This window comes from Cupressus sempervirens, chromosome 1 (genome assembly GCF_028749045.1).
Source record: "Cupressus sempervirens isolate cs-2001-9-10 chromosome 1, ASM2874904v1, whole genome shotgun sequence".
NCBI lineage: Eukaryota > Viridiplantae > Streptophyta > Pinopsida > Cupressales > Cupressaceae > Cupressus > Cupressus sempervirens.
In genome coordinates, this window is record NC_143118.1 from 889747910 (window position 1) to 889767009 (window position 19100).

Sequence of the window (19100 nt, forward strand, 5' to 3'; positions counted from 1 at the left end):
CACTTGACCGTAGAGACTTGCAAGGTCACTTTTGGAGTGAGACATTCACCCTGACTAAGGGTATTGGTACACAAAGCAACAACATATGGAAGTTGGTGTCCCTTAATGGTGTGCCTTCAGATCCTGGCATTCAATTATTTGGGACATTGATTCTGCTTGTACTATTTCACCATTCTAAGTTTGGGAAGATGCATGCTGGGGAACATCGGTTGAGGAGTAAAACTGCATTCTCAAGGCGAGTATGGGATCTTGGCATTTGGTTTCTACAAGTATGAGTGGATTGCTTGAGGGCAAGCAATCTTTGAGAGGGAAGGCTTTGTAATGTCCCCTTTTTCTGGAACATTATAATTCTATATGGCCAACTCACTTCGCCTAGGTTTCAAGGACAAAAAGGTTCTTTACAGGGTTCAGTTCGAGATTTGGCCTAGACATTTCTAGTTCTAGACCCATCAGAACAGTTTTGGCAGGTTGTCCAAATGCTTACTATTTTTAGTAAGTAATCAGAGCTCAGTATTTTCGGTACCTCAGTGTTGGGTTGGAAGCGTCTCGCCGAGAATTTTCCAACGAGCTATTGCACATGTTTATCAGAGTTCATTTGGTCAATTATTTTAATGCCTGATGACTATATGGTTTACTGACTAAGTGACTATTAAAGTTCATTTAACTTGTCACTTTATTTAAAAAGGTACTATGTTCACTTAAGTGACTAAAGGACAAAAAAGGTGCTTTATCCCACATTGCTTTAATGAGCGTGCATCACATTGGGTAAAGTAATAAAGGTACAACAAGCTCCACATGAGAGGATACGAAGATTGAATACTTAAAACAAATATTAATCTGGGAGCTAAAAACAGTTGCTAGTTATCTCTTCGAGGACGCAAACCCTTGAAGAATCTTTGAAGGTTGGACGCAAACCTAGCCTTCTTACAGGTTTATTTATATTTCCAATCTGATTGTCATTTCTGTTTATAAGTTTGGATTACTTGAATTATTGTACGTTATTGTATTGTTGTTGTATAATACAGTAACGCATTTGTGGTTATTTGTGTTAAATTCTGGTTCATATATCTACTTCCTGAATATTGGTGAAATAAAACAAAGTTTTCTGAGTTTCCTTGTATGCAAATCTGGGGGTTACAAGTCGATTTAAATTCTGGAATTTATAATGGATCTTGGTTTACTGTTTGGATTTAAATCCGCAAGTATATATCTCGGGCTTTTGGTAAAATATCCAGAAAGGGATATTACATCAGTGCAGAGTTATCTGGTAAGGCCTATGCCTCTACCCAAATGTGAAGTACTTCGTTGCTACGACGATGTATCAACATCTGTGGGCTTTTCTTACCTTCAAGGGTCCAACAAAGTCCAATCCCCACCATTCAAAAAGTTCCTACACTTGCGAGGGATTCAAGGGCATAAAATCCCTCTTCAGTGGCTTCCCAACTCTTTGACATGTATCACATCGAATGACCCACTCCCTGGCGTCGTCGTACACAATAGGCCACCATAGCCCTATAAGAAGTATCTTCCGCACAGTTGTGGCTGGCCCCATATGTGCACCTGCAAGCCCTTCATGTGCTTCTTTTAATACTATTGGTATTTTCTCTTCGAGGACACATCACTGCAAGATTTGGTCAAGCCCCATCTTGTACAATAGCCCGTTGATCAACTAGAATATTTGACTTCCTAGTACAAGTTTCCTTCTCTCGTTCAGTTACATTTCTCTAGGGAGTTGACCCATTGCAAGATACTCTCTAATGGTTGTATACCAAGATGAAAGTACAGCGATCTGAAATAATTGTGTGTTCGAAAAGTCATCATTGACTCCCTTAGGTGGTTCCCCTACCTTGATTCTTGAGAGTTAATATGCGCTCCTGTGGCTTTTTTCTAGGGTGTACTACAATCTTAAATGTAAATTCATGTAGGAGAAGTAACCATCTACTTATCCATCCCTAAATGATTGGTTTATTCACCAAATATAGAAAAGCCTAATGGTCTACGTAGAACACGAACAGGGTTGCCAGTGAGTAGTGCCTGAACTTCTGTACAGCATACACCATTGCGAGAGCTTCCCTCTCAATCATGTTGTAGTTCTTTTCCGCTTTCAACAAGAGTCTAGTTGCAAAGTAAACCAGGTGGTCTAATCCATGATCACATGTCTATGGGAGTGTTGCTCTGATTGCGAAATTTTATGCAACAATATATACGTGGAACTCCTTGTCACAATTTGGATATTCAACTTCTGAAAGGCTTCATCTTGTTCTACTTCTCACTTGTAGGGTTCCCCCTTGCAAGTCAATCTGTCGAGAGGGTAAGACACTTTGGTGAAATTTTTAATGAACCTTCTGTAGTACCCGATGTGTCCCAGGAATGATTTCACTTCGGTCACGTCCGTCAAAGGTGGCATTTCCAGTATCACTCAAACCTTGTCTGAGTCCATTTTCAAGCCTATCTTGCACACGATGTGTCCCAAAAGTTTTCCTTGGGGTACCATGAATATGCACTTATTAGAATTTAGTACTAGCAGTGTACGTCTACATCTCTCCATACACTCCTTGAGTGCAGTTAAGTGTTTGTCCTTCACGCTGAAAATGACCAATCATCCGAGAATGCCTTGAAGTTGCCTACTAATATCTTGTCAAAGATGTGCAGGATGATCCTTTGAAACGTTGTCGAGGTGTTGCACAGACCAAATTGTTTACCGTACTGGTAAAGAAATCAACACATACAGACAATGAACACGAACACGAATAGCAAAATTATATTCGCATATGCCAGACATACATTAGGCTTCATAATATTCACAATAGTAGATGATTGATGATTTACAATGATCCCAGACGAGATATAAATACTACCGCCGAACCTTCTCGAAGGGTTCCGTCGGCCACAACATTACATCCGCTACAAACTATTTACCCGTCGGCTACAAAATACAAACACTGCCGACAATCAATCCGTCGGCTACAGAAACACTGCCGAAACCATCCAGTCAGCTGACACCATCTCCCCAAAAAGAAAGGTCGTCTCCGGACAACAATTAGAAAATATCTGAGACAAATTAACAATAAAAATACATTATCAGAGTGACTACAAAAAGAACAATCTGTTTCTGTCACATCACTTCCACATTCATCCTGTTACATCTGTAGCCTCTGCTAACACAATACTGCCTCCTTAATGAAGCTGACCTTGATAGCCACCTGTGCTGCTTTTTCTGTTTTCAACTCCTCGGTACCCTGAGCCAAGTGTCGCTGCACTGCCTCCAACTGGATGATCAGCTCCCTCCTGAGCTCTCTACGCATCCACCAAGACAGCATCACAGCCAACACCTGCTCCCACTGCCTCTGAGACACAGAAAGTCCATGCCTGCAGCAACTTCAACTCTTCTCAACTGGTCAGACTCCCACAACTGATATCCGCAACGACTGGGGGTCCAGGGGGCAACGCCCCAGGCGGGGTCGAGGGGCAGCGCCCCTCACCTCCAAGACCAAATTAGCACTTCGCAACTCACACAGAAATGCACGGAACACACCATTCCTGTCATTTTCTGCCGATTCTGCACTCTTTCTGGCAACCACGAATGCATCCCCTTTCCTTTGGCATCATTTGTAACTCATTCTAAACAATTTGATTCTGTCGTCTTTTTTTTTTTTAAGAAAACCCCGCACACCCATCTTCTACGCAAACTCAACAATCTCTCCTCCGCAAATGAGAAACAAAATTCCAACAATCTTTCACTGAAACCACTCCTCCGACAATGAGAAGCTCAACAATTCTTCCGGCAATGAAAACAGACAGATAGATCACGTTGCGGAAGACCTCCCGCGGGACAGTCCGCAGACATCTGCCACGGGACAGTCCGCGGACAGCTACCCGCGGGACATGTTCGCGGGAGCCACTCGTGGGACATGTTCGCGGGCCTCTGCCACGGGACAGTCCGCAGGAGCCACCTGCGGGACAGTCCGCGGACCTCTACCGCGGGACATGTCCGCAAACACCTGCATCTACTCGCGGGACTATTATATTACTAACTTCTTTTTTCTTTTTTTTTTGGTTATATTTTTGTTTTTTTTTTTTAAAATACAAAGCACCTCAACTTTGCCTCTGACCGTCGCCATTTAGCAACGACGAGGGAGTCCCCTTCTGCGACGACAGTCTTCTTGGCACCATATATTTTGAATTTGGATCCGTTGACTGCCGGAGGTACCTTCTGCACATCCAAAGTTGACAATCTGATCGCTCCATTGTCACCGACCTTCCGAATCTGATATGGTCCAACCCATCTGGCCTTAAATTTTTCCACTTTGATTTCATTCCAACCGTCGTACGCCTTACGTCTGTTCTGTGCCACCTCCGTTGCCCACTGTGCCTGCGGTCATCACGCAACTGGATTATTTCCTTGCTGTCGATGCCCTTCCACTAATTTTATGCTGCGGTGTAACCTTTTCTTTCCGCGCGGTCCATTCACCATGTATTAGACAGTGGGATCTTTCGTTTTTCTGTGTTCAAACTGTATGTTCTTCCCCTCAGCTTCAGCCATGGCAGCTTTTCCTTCTTCTGCTTCCCTGCATTCCTCCGGACATTCATTTTCCTGTGTTTTTTCACATTCGTCGACCGTTAACATATTGCAACTAGGAAACAGTTCGTAGTCTTCTATCTGCCAGTGGAACAGGCCATTCACCGAGTCCAGGTCGTCATCATTCGATCCTCCGTCAAGTCTCAATACTCCTTCATTTGGTTCCATTCTACTCTTTGCTTCGTCGTCACTTTCGCCGTCACTTTCTGAATCTGACGATGCTGCCTCCTCACCAACCATTTGTGTATGCAGGTCAATTGTGAATCTTTTGCCTCCACGCTCCATTGATAGGGTATTTCGTTTCCAATCATGTTTTACTTTTGCTTGCACCAACCAATCCCGTCTCAGAATAGCATCATATCCTTTTCTTTTTAATGGAATGACCACAAAATCCAATAAAAATGGTTGCGTACCAATTGTTACCGGTTGCGCTTTCAAGATTCCCAACGATTTGATTCCATGTTGGTCTGCCATGCGCAACTGAAATGCAGGTGGCCACAATGTCGACTTTCCCAACTTCTTCCAAGTATCCTCCGGCAACACATTCACGTCAGACCCTCCGTCGACAATTGTGTCTGTCAAAACATTTCCCAAAATCCCCATCTCGACGACCGCTGGGTGCCGTCCGGATGTGAGTGCCAGCAGCATCGGGTCTGTTGTCATCACTTTCGTACTATCCCTTCCTGTGTCCTCTGGTGCTTTCGAAAACGGTGTATGATTCAGAATGGCCATCCATAACTGGGGCAGTGTGAGGTCACTTATCTTGACCGATATCTTCGTTTGTAAGATCTTTCGTACAATGTTGTGTTCTGCGAAGTTCCTTGCCAAGGTGTCGGTGATGTCCTTCAACTGAGATGTCCCCGCCGATGATGCCTTTGCAATTTCCGCTTGCGCTTCCCCCAATTTCCTCTTTTCCTCCGCTTGCCTCTGTGTAATTGCCAAAACCTCCTCTACATCCGTGCCAACAGTGATCAAGTTTACTCCAAACTTTGGACACTTGGAATCTTCGTGATCGCCGGGCCCGCACCATCTACATAATAATTTCGATGTGTTTGCTGTTGTACAATCCCGCGCAAAATGACCCCACAAATTACATGCTCGGCATTGAACAATCGGCCGTCCGTTTGCATCATACTGGGTTCGACTTCGGCTCCCATTATTATTGTTATTTTTCGCATTGTTGTTATTTTGCCCTCTGTTATTATTCCTGTACCCTCCGGATGTGGCACCTGCACTATTCGTATTTTCGCTACTGCCCGACGGGGAAGCCTCCTGTGTGAGAAACACCTACGGAGATCCTCTTGTCTTCATGTTAAAGGGGCACTCTTTTGTCGAATGGCCCATGATCTGACAGATGTCACAAAATTGGTTCTTTGGACACGATCCTTTAGTATGACCGTCGGTCTTACATTTCGTGCACCACAATTCACTGCCTTTTGGCTCCTTCTGCATGTTTTTAAACTCCTTCATCATGCGAACCATATCCTTTTGTAGGGCCCGAACCTTCTTGCTGCTACCTTCGTCGTCGCTGCAATCATCTCCGTCAGGCTCGTCGTCATTAGAATCAGAGGAGCTAATTTTCTTCTTCTTTGTCTTTTGCTCACTTTCCAGGTCCAGTGCTCTGTTATGCACATCCACATATGATGATGGTGGCACAATTTTCATTTTCCTCCACAATTCCGATCGTAGGCCGTCCACAAACCATCTTTTCTGCAATCCGTCCGCCGGCTTGCTTTCCATTTTGTTTATTAAGTCTTTTAATCTCCTGGCGTAGATGCGGACAGTTTCGTGCTTCCCCTGTTTGGTATTGAAAATCTCTGCTACGATTTCATTATCATCCCGTAAAAGTTTAAATTCCGCCAGGAACTCCTTTTTAATGTTATCCCAGGTATTCAGCTTTTGTGGATCCGTATCCGAAAACCAGTCAATCGCCACACCCTGTAGGGTTGCCGGAAATTGCCTCATCCAATCGTCTTCATCAGTTATCCCATTTGCCTTCCAGATCGTTTCACATGTTTTGCAATGTCGAATGGGATCGGCCGTACCATCGCCATTGAACTTCGGCAATTTCTCTTTTGGTCCCGCCATCACAATTGGTTTCTGTAAACAAGCGTTGCTCGGTCCTGCAACACTGGCGCTCTTCACTCCCACACCGGCGGTCTGCACTCCCACACCGACAATCTGTACTCCCACACTAGCGGACTGGTATCCCACACCGGCGGTCTGCACTCCGACACCAACAGTCTACACTCCCACACCGGCGGACTGCTCTCCCACACCGGCAGACTGCACTCCCACACCGGAGGTCTGCACTCCCACACCGGCGGACTGCACTCCCACACCGGTGGATTGCTCTCCCACACCGGAGGTGTCGACAAGTGCGAACCTTGGTGAAGAAGAAGGATCTTCTGAAGCTGTTTCCCACGGAAGTCTATCCCGGACGAAGAGGTCACTCCACGCTTGTGCTCCCTCGGCACTGCGAGCCATGCGAGTTGATGCTCTTCCGTCTGAATTTTCTTCCCTCAGCGAACACAAATTCAAGAACTCCTCCCATGCTTCTTCCACCAATTCCACCCGCTGCCGAGTCTCCAACAATTCCTCCGCACTCCTGTTTCCGTCGGCAAGCTTATGGAATCTTCTTCGGCGGTCTGCCTGCTGTGCCAGAATTAAATGTTCTTGTGCAGTACGGATTTCACCTTTTCCCTTCGCCTTATTTCGATCCTTGTTAAGCTGATTTGGCATTAATCTTCATTCCTCCCACCTTCCAGATTCATAAGGCAACGGTGCCAAATGTTTACCGTACTGGTAAAGAAATCAACACATACAGACAATGAACACGAACACGAATAGCAAAATTATATTCGCATATGCCAGACATACATTAGGCTTCATAATATTCACAATAGTAGATGATTGATGATTTACAATGATCCCAGACAGGATATAAATACTACCGCCGAACCTTCCCGAAGGGTTCTGTCGGCCACAACATTACATCCGCTACAAACTATTTACCCATCGGCTACAAAATACAAACACTGCCGACATTCAATCCGTCGGCTACAGAAACACCGCCAGAACCATCCAGTCGGCTGACACAAATAGCATCCGATTGTAGGCGTAAACTCTGTCTTACACCATAAAGGTTGTTTTCAGCTTGTCCTCCACGGCCTTGGATATTTGATTGTAGCTAGAGAATTCATCTATGAACGAGTATATTTCATGCCCGACAACTTCCTCCAAAACGCTATTGGTGAATGGTATTAGGAATGGATCCTTAATTGTCAGCATTTAAATAGCGGAAATCCACACATATTCTTATTTGACTAGTATCCTTTTTTAGTGAGGTTACAATTGGAGACACCCACTAACTTCTTCCATGTTTCCTCAGGTAATACATTTACGCCAGACCCTCCGTCCACAATGGTGTCAGTGAGGATGGTTCTGAGGATACTCATTTCTACCACAACAGGGTGTCTTCTTGTGTTCAATGCGAATAACATTGGATCTGTCACTGGGCCTTCACTTCCACCGTGGGTGTTCTTCCCTAGCCTTTCCGTCGTCTTTCAGGATGGTGTCATGTTTAGGATTGTTGTTCTTAGTTGTGGCATTGCAAGAAGAAGGTCGTTTAATTTCATAGGAACCTCAGCTTGCATTAGCTATTGTATAATGTTTTGTTCCACCTAGATCCTTCTTGAGGTACCCACAGTGTCATTCATTCGCATTCTTTCGGCCACCATCTCCTTCTCAATTTCTACTTTTGCTTGGCACATTCTTCTCTTCTCCTCTTCAGGATCTGGGTATGTGGCCTTTTTTGCTTGTGCACGGGTAACTGTTAATACTTCTTCCTCACTTCTTTCTACACTCAATAGGTTCACCCTGGGCTTGCGGCATTTCAAGTCATTGTGGCCTCTAGGACCACACCATCTGCACAACAATTGCGGTGTTCCATTCATGGTGCAATCTCTAGCAAAGTGGCCCCAAAGGTTGCATGCGCAACATTGCATCATTGGTTGTCCGATGGGGTCATATCGTATCCAACTACAGCCCTTATTATTGTTGTTGCCTCTTCTACATCGGTTGTTTAGATATGCTCCTGAAGTTGTCGTGTCGTCGTTTGTATTTGGTTCCACAACTCCCGAGGTGGACACTTCTTGCGTCACTAGCACTTGCTAGTGACCTTTTGTTTTCATATTGAATAGACATTCTTTTGTGGAATGTCCGGCAATTTGGCAAATATCACAAAACTGGTTCTTGGGACAAGAGCCCTTTGTATGGCCTTCCACTTTGTAGTTCCTACAGCATAGTTCCCCTTCTATGTTTTGGCCAGGGTTCTTCCTAGTTTTGAATCCTTTCATCATATACAGTACATCTTTTTGTAATGCCCGAATATTTTTATTCGATTCTTCATTACTGCTTTTGAAGGATGTCTTCCGAATCAGAAGATCTATTCTTCTTTGGCCCTTTTTTGCGTTCGCTTTCTAAGTCCATTGCCCAATTATATGCATCAATGTACGATGTTGGAGGTACTATTTTCATCTTCCGAAGTGTTGACCATAGCCCTTCGACAAACCACTATTTTTTCAAACCGTCAACTGGTGTGCTTTCCATCTTCCCCACCAGCTCCTTCAGTCTCTTTGCGTATCCACAAACTGTCTCATTCTTCCCTTGCTTTGTACTGTAGATTTCTGCTATGATCTCATTGTCATCCCTTAGTAGTTGGAATTCTGTTGTAAATTCTTTCTTTAGTTCTACCCATGTGGCCACCTTTTTTTGATCAATGTCTGGAAACCAATTGACTGCTACGCCTCTTAGGGTCGCTAGAAACTGACGGATCCAGTCATCGTTGTCCGTTACACCATTCACAGTCCATATCGTTTCACACATTTTATAATGTCGAACTGGGTCAACCGTCCCGTCGCTAGTAAATTTAGGCGATTTCTCCTTTGGCCCTGCCATCGTTAGCTTCTTCCTTGTTTCACTTGACTGAGTTTGTTATGCCTCTTCTTGTTGCACACCTACGTTGTTCTGCGTACCCGTGTTGTTCTGCGTACCTACATTGTTCTGCACAACCATGTTACTACAACCCTGTTGGATTGTGCTGGTGTGATGGGTTCTTCTAAAAGTAAAGTTGTTTGATTATCAAATTGTATTTATTCGTCTAGTGTATCGAGAATGAAGAGTTCACCCCATGCTCATGCTCCTTCGGCACCTTGAGCTGTGCTGGTTGTTTCTCTTCCATTCGGACTCTTCAACCTTCACGTATACAACTTTGGAAATTCCTCCCTTGATTCTTTGATCAACCTTAGTCTTTGAAATTCTTCCCTCACTTCTTCTATCAAGTCCTATCGTGGACGGTTAGATGCATGCACTCTGTTAGTCAGTGCTCCCGTGGCACCATGGTCACCTTCAATGACACCACCTACGTACCTGTCGACGAGCTATTGAAGTCTATACCTTCATTCTACTTGTTGTGTGCAAATTAATGCATCAAGTGTGGTGTGTACATCATCATTATCTTTTCTTTTATTTCGATCCTTATTAAGTTCGGCATCAATCTTCAAAACACATCTTTGATATCAGGTTCTACATGCAACAACCGCAAATGTTTACAGCACAAGGTAAATGAATGTAATGTCCCTATTTTTAGCAAGTTCCTGCATTTGGCCAAGTCAGTTCACCATCGCGACCCTCGTGAGCTGACAGTAGGATTTGAGGGTCTCAATTGTGTGGTTATAGGCTTTCCAACAGCCTATGGTGTGTTTTGGCTCTATTTGAGGGACTTACTATTTGAGGGATTTATAGTAAGTCAATATGTTGGTTCCAATGAGCTCAGTTGAGTCAAAGGAGTTGGAGGATGCCCTCAGTTTTTATTTCTGGCTTCCGGTTTGGGCTCCAAAAATCTTGGTGGGAGCGTTTATTTATAGTAAATCATCCCATTAGTTCATTCATTGTCTTTCATCATCAAGATCACTTTGGTGTTGTCAGATTTTGATTCTGATGCTTCTTCAGTTATTTTCGCAAAACAAGTGAATTATTATTATTATTCATCTAAATATGCTGAGGTTGTTATTTTTGTTGGTGTTGTTAGTTGGTCACCTCAGTATCATAGCTCGTTGGAACTGGGACGAAAAGTTTTATAGCATGGGAACAAGAAACAGTGGCCTTACGTGTCAAATTTGAAGTAATGGTGGAAAGGTCATTTTCGGAGCCAAAAGCAATTAATAAATTAGTTTAGAATGGCACTTTATTATGTTTTAATGTTGTGTGGGAAGCTTCTTAAGTGAAGTTCATTTGGGAAACTTTGTGCCATTTCGAGATTATAAATATGAGCCCATTTTATGAGTAAACCATCCGATTGATTATTTTCTTTTGTTGCCGGCGAAGAGTTTCTGAGTTTGTCGATTTCTTTGCCCTTGCTGAAGTATAAGGCTTTGGAATTAAGAAGTGCCTAGTAATTCACAACTAAGGTATTGTGAATTATTTTTGAAAATTGTCTTAATTAAATTATAGTATTTCCTGACTGTTATGTACTGTACCTGGGAATTTTATTGTGGCTAGAGAATTTCTGATTTGGAATGCCATTATTGTCTACTATTTGGCGTGGTTAAAGAGGAATGTACTGTGGTTGTCATCCCTGTATTTGGCAGCGATTTCAGACTTTGTGGAAGGCTGCAATCAATTATTGGGGGGCAGCAATCAGGTTTTAGAGCACCTGTGATTATAAGCGAAAAGCATGTATTTCTAAACCTGCAAGTAATTGGATTATTTCTTGAGAGCTGCAATCCATATTTCATCTCTTAAAAGTCAATTTCCAGGTTCATTATTGTATTCTTGTAAATTTCCAGAAGTCAATTTTTATATTGGATATTAGTAGCATTGCCATCAACTATAGAATTACTTCTAAATTGTTTAGTGGTGTTCACTTGTCCAAATTGAAAAAGACTTAATCAATTAAAATTGTGAGCAACTGGCTGTGAGTTTAAAGAATTATTTATTGAGTGATAATAATTTGCCTGCCAAATGTTTGACAAAATATCAAGCTATTGACTAGCAAAAGCAAATTGATGTTTGTTAAGGATATAGTCTATTGAGGGTTTTTACAACAAATATACATTGCATTCAGAGACTAGAATATGACAACATCAGATAGTATTGTATTCATATAAGCAAAACATATAGTAACGATTAGAATGATAATGATGATTCATAGTTCAATAGGATGATATACATATATATTCCGAAGGGGCGACTCAATTGTCGCACAACTTTTCGGGTACTAACTAATCCCATCAGCTTTGTTATACTTTTGCCGATAACAACATCCATTGCAATAAGCTGTCCAAATGAGTTGGGAATACCCATCAAGACATCCTCATCCTAGTAATCAGGCCACCAATGATACAAGAAGACAAACCCAAATGGAACTCTTATTAATGCATTCTTTCTGAAGATCAAAAGACTAGTGAACGTTCCTTGAGGAATAAACCATTCTAACCTAGAAACCACAAGCCCTCTATGAGGGTCCCTGCATATTTTGCAGTTCATGAAGATAATAAAGGAACCCCATAAATATCCACTAACATCCAACATCAATCAATTGGAGTTATAATACAACTTGATAGGGTGTGAACCAAAAGGTGATGATGTCTTGAAATACTTGCTCACTAGAAAGAAAAAAGTCACATTATACAAAATGATCAACTAATAAATCCAAACTGGGTGAATCCAAAGATGCTCAAGAGACACCTGACCACCGCCTCCATCTCTGGTGCCTAGGTGGCAGTGGCGGGGGGATGCCCTGTCCCCATCCCCACATCCTAGACCTCCCCCATCTCGGAAACATGGGGGTCAAGGGGGGAGGAACGCATCCTATGAGTCACTGAAATTAAAATTGCTATTGTCTACAATTCCCTGTTCATTCAATCCTTAAAGATGTAAATTTATATCCATTTCGTACTTCCCATAGTGCATCATGTGTAATATCATTTTGAAGAACAAAAAAGCATTAATTTTGAGTCAACCTTCATGGCTGTGGCCACAGGTGTACCCAAGAGCAGACAAGGTGTGGCCATACCAATACCATTCCAGAACCAGTATCCAAACAGGTTCAGTATAAGACTGAAACCGAGGCAGGGAACACCCTGCAACTTACATTATGGTATCAGTGAACGTGGAAGAATCAATCCTTTGCACTAGTATCATGTATTAGAAAAGTTCTTCTTTGCCTCTTAGTGAAGGAAATTATGAGGTTGAGAAAGGGAATCAGTAGCAAAAACAATGTTTCAGGCAATGTTCAGATTCATACAATAACAGATTTATCAATGTTGCACATCATGTCAAGCTAAATAGTGTTTACTTTGTGTGTGCCAATGTATGCAACTCCACGTTCACAACCTAGAATTGAATAAAAAACTTTTTGTCATGGATAGAATGTGCATTTACTCTCTTTCCTTTCCATGTTCAGGATCAAAAGACATTTTCAATTTATTTGTGAGGAATTATATATTTGTTTAGACAATTTTTCAAAATTCATTCCAGGGTTTAGTTGAGCTTACAATCAAAGGAATGAAAGCTATCCAAAAATATGAGTGCCAACCTGCAGTCAACAAAAAAATCTGATCAGTTCAGACTTAAAAGGCCAATATTTTACATGTTCATACCAAACTGTATGCAATCTACAAGGCACTTTCTTAAAAACTGATCTACAACTTGACCGTAATTCATGTCAAAACATGATAAAGCATTTTAAACAATTGAATTCCTTTATTATACAAGAATAAAGATTCAATCAAAATTGTCTAGACTCTCATCATCGCAAACTAAAAACAATGTAATCATGTCAAGAGAGATTAAAGACTAGTCAACATGAAGCAATTGTCATGCATGCATTGATTCCTACCTTAATATAAATAACATTCTCAAATTACCATTGTAAAGTCATTATTTATGCTAGACTCTATTCCACTGATTCACAGTGCAAAAGCAGTCATTATTTATGCTAGACTCTATTCCACTGATTCACAGTAAAATAGCAGTCTCAATAGAAGCTTCAAATATAGCAGATTGGGAGGTTGTCTTTTTGGGAATAGAAGATTTCAAGACACAACCGAAACCCCTTCAAACGCTATATATCCTAAGATTACAAGATGTTGAGGATGAAAAGAATCATAATCTAAAATAACATGCAACCAGATTCAAATACAAGAAGTTTTAAATCTAGCATATTCTGGGGTTGGCTTTTGGCGGACAAAAGATTTCAGAAGCAAAATCCCTTTCAAGTCCCATATATCCCAATATTACAATATGTTGATCATGAAATAAAATAGAATCTACAATGTCATGCTTCTATTTTATAATCAAGTAAATGGGATTGTAGGGTAACTAATTTCAGAATATGTTAATCAACCATCAATAGGGGTGGCATCGGTCCAAAGAGATGTAATACTTAATTAATGTAACAAGATATAAAGGGCAGATAAACAATTATCTTATCTTTACCTCTTACGTCCATACCAAGTGTTTCCCCTAGCTTTATAGAAAAAAAATAGCATGGTATATTAGAGAATCCATAGACAACTGCATTTAATTTGTATATTTGAGAACCTACCATGAACATTGAGAACCAAAAAGATCACCACGAAAAACCACAGGTACCCACTGCAGGCATTGATGTCATTAGAAAGTTAGAGAACAGCAAAAACAATTCTTGTTTACAAAACCTACCAAGTTTCTGACCAGATAACATGATGACATAAATTTTGGATAAAGCGCTGCTAGAACTTGCCTATACAACAAGAAATACAAACATCATTTCATATTTAACTGAATGGGTATTACAAACCTTATACCAACAACTTTCTTGAAATCTGCTTCAAGAGTTCGCATCATGTATTTGTGAAAATCAAATTTTGGATTTGATTTACAGTGAGTCTACACAGAATGAGAGATTGAATAAACGTGTTACTGAAAACACCCATATGGTGATAATGCTTTTTTATCTTTTCAACTAGACTATAAAAAAGGTAATATAAAAAATACTAGAGAAAATAACTATAAGAAGACAGCTTTCAAAATTTGAATAGCTGCACGAATAGTGTATGCACGCAGCTATGTAAGGATGGATCAGGGACAATGGCAGATCCAAACAAAATTAATTTCAGACCTCTTTGAACTTTACCTCAATGAAGCTCAATCGCAGTGTGCTGTAATCTGCCTTTGTCACTGAACCATAGAATTGCTTAAAAAAAGATGCCTAACAAAAACGTAAAAAAAATGTTGCTGTCAGTTTATTCATATCATCTTGATTATGTATGAAATAGCATTAAAATAATTCCGTTTTTTTTTTTGTTTTTTTAATAACAGACAAGTTATATACATAATAAAGATAGCAATCACCCCTTCAGAAAATGGAGTAAAACTAAAACACTTAAGGAGCAATGTAACCAGAGATGTATTGTTTGGTCTGTAAACTTGTCTGTTTTATAATATCTAGAAATTGAATAATGTTTGCAAGAAAAGTACATTGACACATTGTCTGGAAGATTAGGGATAGGACTGTTAAAGAAAGATACGGATTCCTCAAAAAATTTGCTGAACATCTAGCAAATCTACAAAGCAGTTCAGTTTAGTAAAATATTATACATTTCATTCAGGAAAGAAAGATTTTGTGTCAACTGCATATAGCACAATATATTCAACAAATAGATTTTTTATATTGATAGATTCAAATATACCAACAAATTCTTAGTAATTGGTTATCTACATTCAGGTGCTTCATTATAGCAGGCAGTGTACCTAGAAAATAGCTTGAGAAAGAGAAAAGGTAATCCAGAATATAATGTCTGACTCTAGAGAAATTACACGGAATGAACCAGAATATGCATACCATCCAACTCAATATAGTAGATTTTTTCCACTTGGCATGACTCTTGACAAAATCATCTTCTGCTACATGGGTGAATCTCCTCTGATTAATTGCTGCAATTACATACAATAGTTAAAAAATTCACTGTCTTATCTTGGAATAAGCCTCTATCAATAGCTGCACCCTTTGAAAATTATTCTATCCATAAAAGCAAAGGTGATACTGAACGAAAAATCCAGCATTAATCAAAACAAAGTTGATCATTACAAAGTTGGATAATGAATTAATATGATATCATCTACCTCATCTATGCAGTCATTTTTCTATTTTATTTGCCACTGAAGAATGAATTCTTGAAATTAAAGAAGCTCTTGGATCTGATAGTAAAGAATATTTATAGGAAGGCAGCAAAATTGTGACTTACCATCTTGTGGATCATATTTTTTATCTTGAATGTCATTCTCCCAAGTCTTCCATGTACGTATCTTAGACAAAACGATGTTTATGAAAATCAAAGCAAGGTTAATAAATGCATGAAAAGATAACAAGATACTGACAGTACACTATAGTAATTCCTTATATCTATCACGACTCTATCCAATCTCTTTCTAAAATTCATAATGTTCTATCTTGCTTGCTTATTTACAATAGTCAAGGCAGCATTTAGAATTTAAAACAACTGACCTTTGCACTTCCTATTAGCATGGTCAAAACACAATACACCACATGAACTATAGCCAGGACAAATATGAAGATATGCAACTGATGCAGTCCCTCTTGGGACAGAAAAGGCTTCTTTCCCTGCAAGGAAATTTGGAAATAGGCATTTAGATTTATGTTTTTTGTAATTATTCCGAGGTCCAATTCATAAACTTATAGTTCAGATTAACACTCTTTCTAGGTAGATCAAGTTTTATAAACATCTATTATGACCAGAAATTTTAATTCTCAAATTAGTTTTCAAATTACCTTAAGGCATCATATATGGCACCTACATGTTTGTTCCTGTGGTAAAATTTGTTTTAATAATCTAGGCCATGAATTTGTCCTAGATAAAAATCAACATTTTAATTTTAAACAAGTGGAAAGTGTGATAAAGCATCTGTTTCTTGTTATTGAGAATTGAAATAAAGGTTTTGTAACTCTAGTCTTCCTTGCAGTTGATATACATAACATGAAATTCCTATGCAAGTGATTGAGAAAGGGTGACAACTTGATATCCTTAGAAAAAAATTGCAATCTTTATTCTCTGTGTTCCGATCACATCATATTGGAGCCACTCAAATTGGACATAGCCCCACTCCCCAACAAATGGCTGTAAAAAGGCCCAAACCCTTTTTCAAATGCAGATGCCTTTTTGAAGGAAGAACGTCCAAAGTTTAAAAGAGGAAAATAAAATCATTGAATGAATTGTCAAATAACAGTCCTTTCCTTGACATTGTCAGTATTGATCAGATTGCAGGCAAAGATCACCAATCATGTAGCTATCAATGAGGAAGATGGTAAAGGAAGCAACACAGTGGTGCCTCAGAGGACCCCTCTCAGACCTCATGCTCTTACTTCAGTCCCTTGTGAACTGTAAGTAAGATCCCCAATCATCATTTGCATGGCATAAGTAATGCAAGCATTTCATGTGAAAATATTAGTTTGCCCTCATCATACCCTAAACAACCCACCCAGGTGTATTCAACGGCTTACCTGCAAAAATCTAGTGCCCATCACCAAGGATCATGTTGTGACCTTTTCACACCATCACATTGCAAATGAGGACCCCCTATTTTCACTTGTTAGGTTTAGGGGTTTGGCAGTTGTACTGTTGTGGTGCCCTATGACCAAACGGATACCACCTTTCATTATGGCATTATTATAATTATATAATATAATATTAATATTATTATATAATCTAGCAAAAAAAATGTTATATAATATAATAATTATATAATTATATAATATAGTTATTATCAAAATAAATATTATATTTTCAATTTCCTATAATATATAATATAATTATTGTTAATACAATAATTATAATATCACAATCTTTAAGCTATTTATGTCGGTCAGAAGGAATTTGACCATAGCTACAATAATATCAACATAATAAATCATTAAGTTTGGTGATTTGGTGAAGATTTTGGAAGTGTTGTGTTTCTTTGATCTCTCAACTTAGTTGAAGAATTTGAAAGATATTAGGAATGAATCTTTGTAAAACTTGCCTAATCCATACTATTTCTAGTTTTTTTATTACAAATTGCTTAGTGTGGTTGGTTAGAATTTCAATATAAGCTTAACTTCAATTGTTGCTTACTCATGGGGTGCGTTGTCATTGTACCCAATTTGCAAACTGCTTCGGTGGCTCTTTGATGTGATTTCTTTTGTGTGGAGGGCTTCCGAGTGTCCTTGTCTTGAGTATTGTGTTTTCATTGCATTTAGTGGCTTTGTTTTCTTGGCCATGCTTTAGTAGTTCCTTTGCATATCGTGTTGTAGGGTTTCTTTCTGCCTGGTTGATCTTCCATGTGATTGCTTGATTTATCATTGATATTGAATCCTTTGGTGCATGCCTAGCTATTAGTTCTAGGTTTGAGTGATTGATGGCCATTCCAGATGCAAATGATGGCAAGGAGAGGTCAAAGGATGATAATAATGGTGGAAGTAATATTAATAGTATTAATACTAATACAATGTAGAAACTGTTATACAGTGTAGTGGTTGCAGAGAAGTTGTTACCAATATTACCAGAATCGGTTGCTTTTAATGGAAGCTTTCAAAGGCGAGAGTTGGAACCAGGAGGAGGAAGGACCAGTCCCAATGGAGATAGACCAAAAGGAGAGGAGTCCACAAGTGGAGAGAAACATGGTGGAGACAGGAAAGGTAAGGTCTCGATGCCTGCTATGGACACCCTCACTCTTGAGCCGAGTGATGACATGGTAAAGGCTATAAAAGTTGAACAAGAAAGACTTAAAGATGTTGCTATTTTCTTTGTTTCTATGGATTTGAAATTTCTTCCTGCCCATAAATTTTTGGATGATTGGCTTAACAATGTTTGGGGAAAGAAATTAGGGATTTTGGTTAGTTTTAGCATGATGGTTCAAAAAGAAATGTTTGTTATATTATTAAAGAATCACGCGATGCAGGAGAAAGTGCTAAAGAAAGGGCTTTGGAATGTAGGGCAAACTCTATTTAGGGTCATTCCTTGGTCACCCAAGAGCATTCCCGAGCATATGCATTCGTCCTCCTCACCGTTTTGGATTAAAATTCATGGGGTTCAACCTGAATTTTGGTCTTTCATTTTTCATATATTGAAGCCTTTAGGGATGGTCCTCCAAGTTAAGTAGTCCAAAATTACCCTACCGCATCTCAATGCTAGGGCTCTCATGTCTCTTAACCCTGATTTGATGTTCCATGATGAAATTTCTTTAAAAATTGAAGAGGATAGTTGCTGTTGGAAAATATCGAAGCTCGGGGATGTGGGGGCTTGTTTTCATTGCAAGCTAAATGGCCATAATCATAAAGATTGCCCCTTGTTGCAGAATATCCAAGAGAATTATAATCCCCCTAATAATAGTAACATTTATAATGCTAAGAGTAACAGTGGAGAAAAACCAAATAGTGTGTCCATGGCTAGGGTGAATGTTGACAAACAGAATGATGCCC

The 19100-nt window shown here is 39.9% G+C and overlaps 1 protein-coding gene and 1 long non-coding RNA gene across 3 annotated transcripts in view; one reads left to right on the forward strand and one right to left on the reverse strand.

Moving 5' to 3' along the window:
- Nucleotides 1-19100, forward strand: part of LOC149580709 (uncharacterized) — a 220731-nt gene that overhangs the window by 77999 nt on the left and 123632 nt on the right. The window lies entirely within an intron of this gene.
- MLO1 (Seven transmembrane MLO family protein) overlaps nt 1-19100 on the reverse strand; it is a 145615-nt gene that overhangs the window by 65596 nt on the left and 60919 nt on the right. For both annotated transcript variants that reach the window (XM_089792995.1, XM_089793004.1), the window contains exons 4-10: nt 16131-16247; nt 15871-15931; nt 15468-15559; nt 14760-14834; nt 14424-14512; nt 14190-14239; nt 13138-13178 (exon numbers count right to left, since the gene is read on the reverse strand). In XM_089792995.1, coding sequence (XP_089649121.1) covers nt 13138-13178; nt 14190-14239; nt 14424-14512; nt 14760-14834; nt 15468-15559; nt 15871-15931; nt 16131-16247 — 525 coding nt within the window. The remainder of the gene's footprint in view (nt 1-13137; nt 13179-14189; nt 14240-14423; nt 14513-14759; nt 14835-15467; nt 15560-15870; nt 15932-16130; nt 16248-19100) is intronic.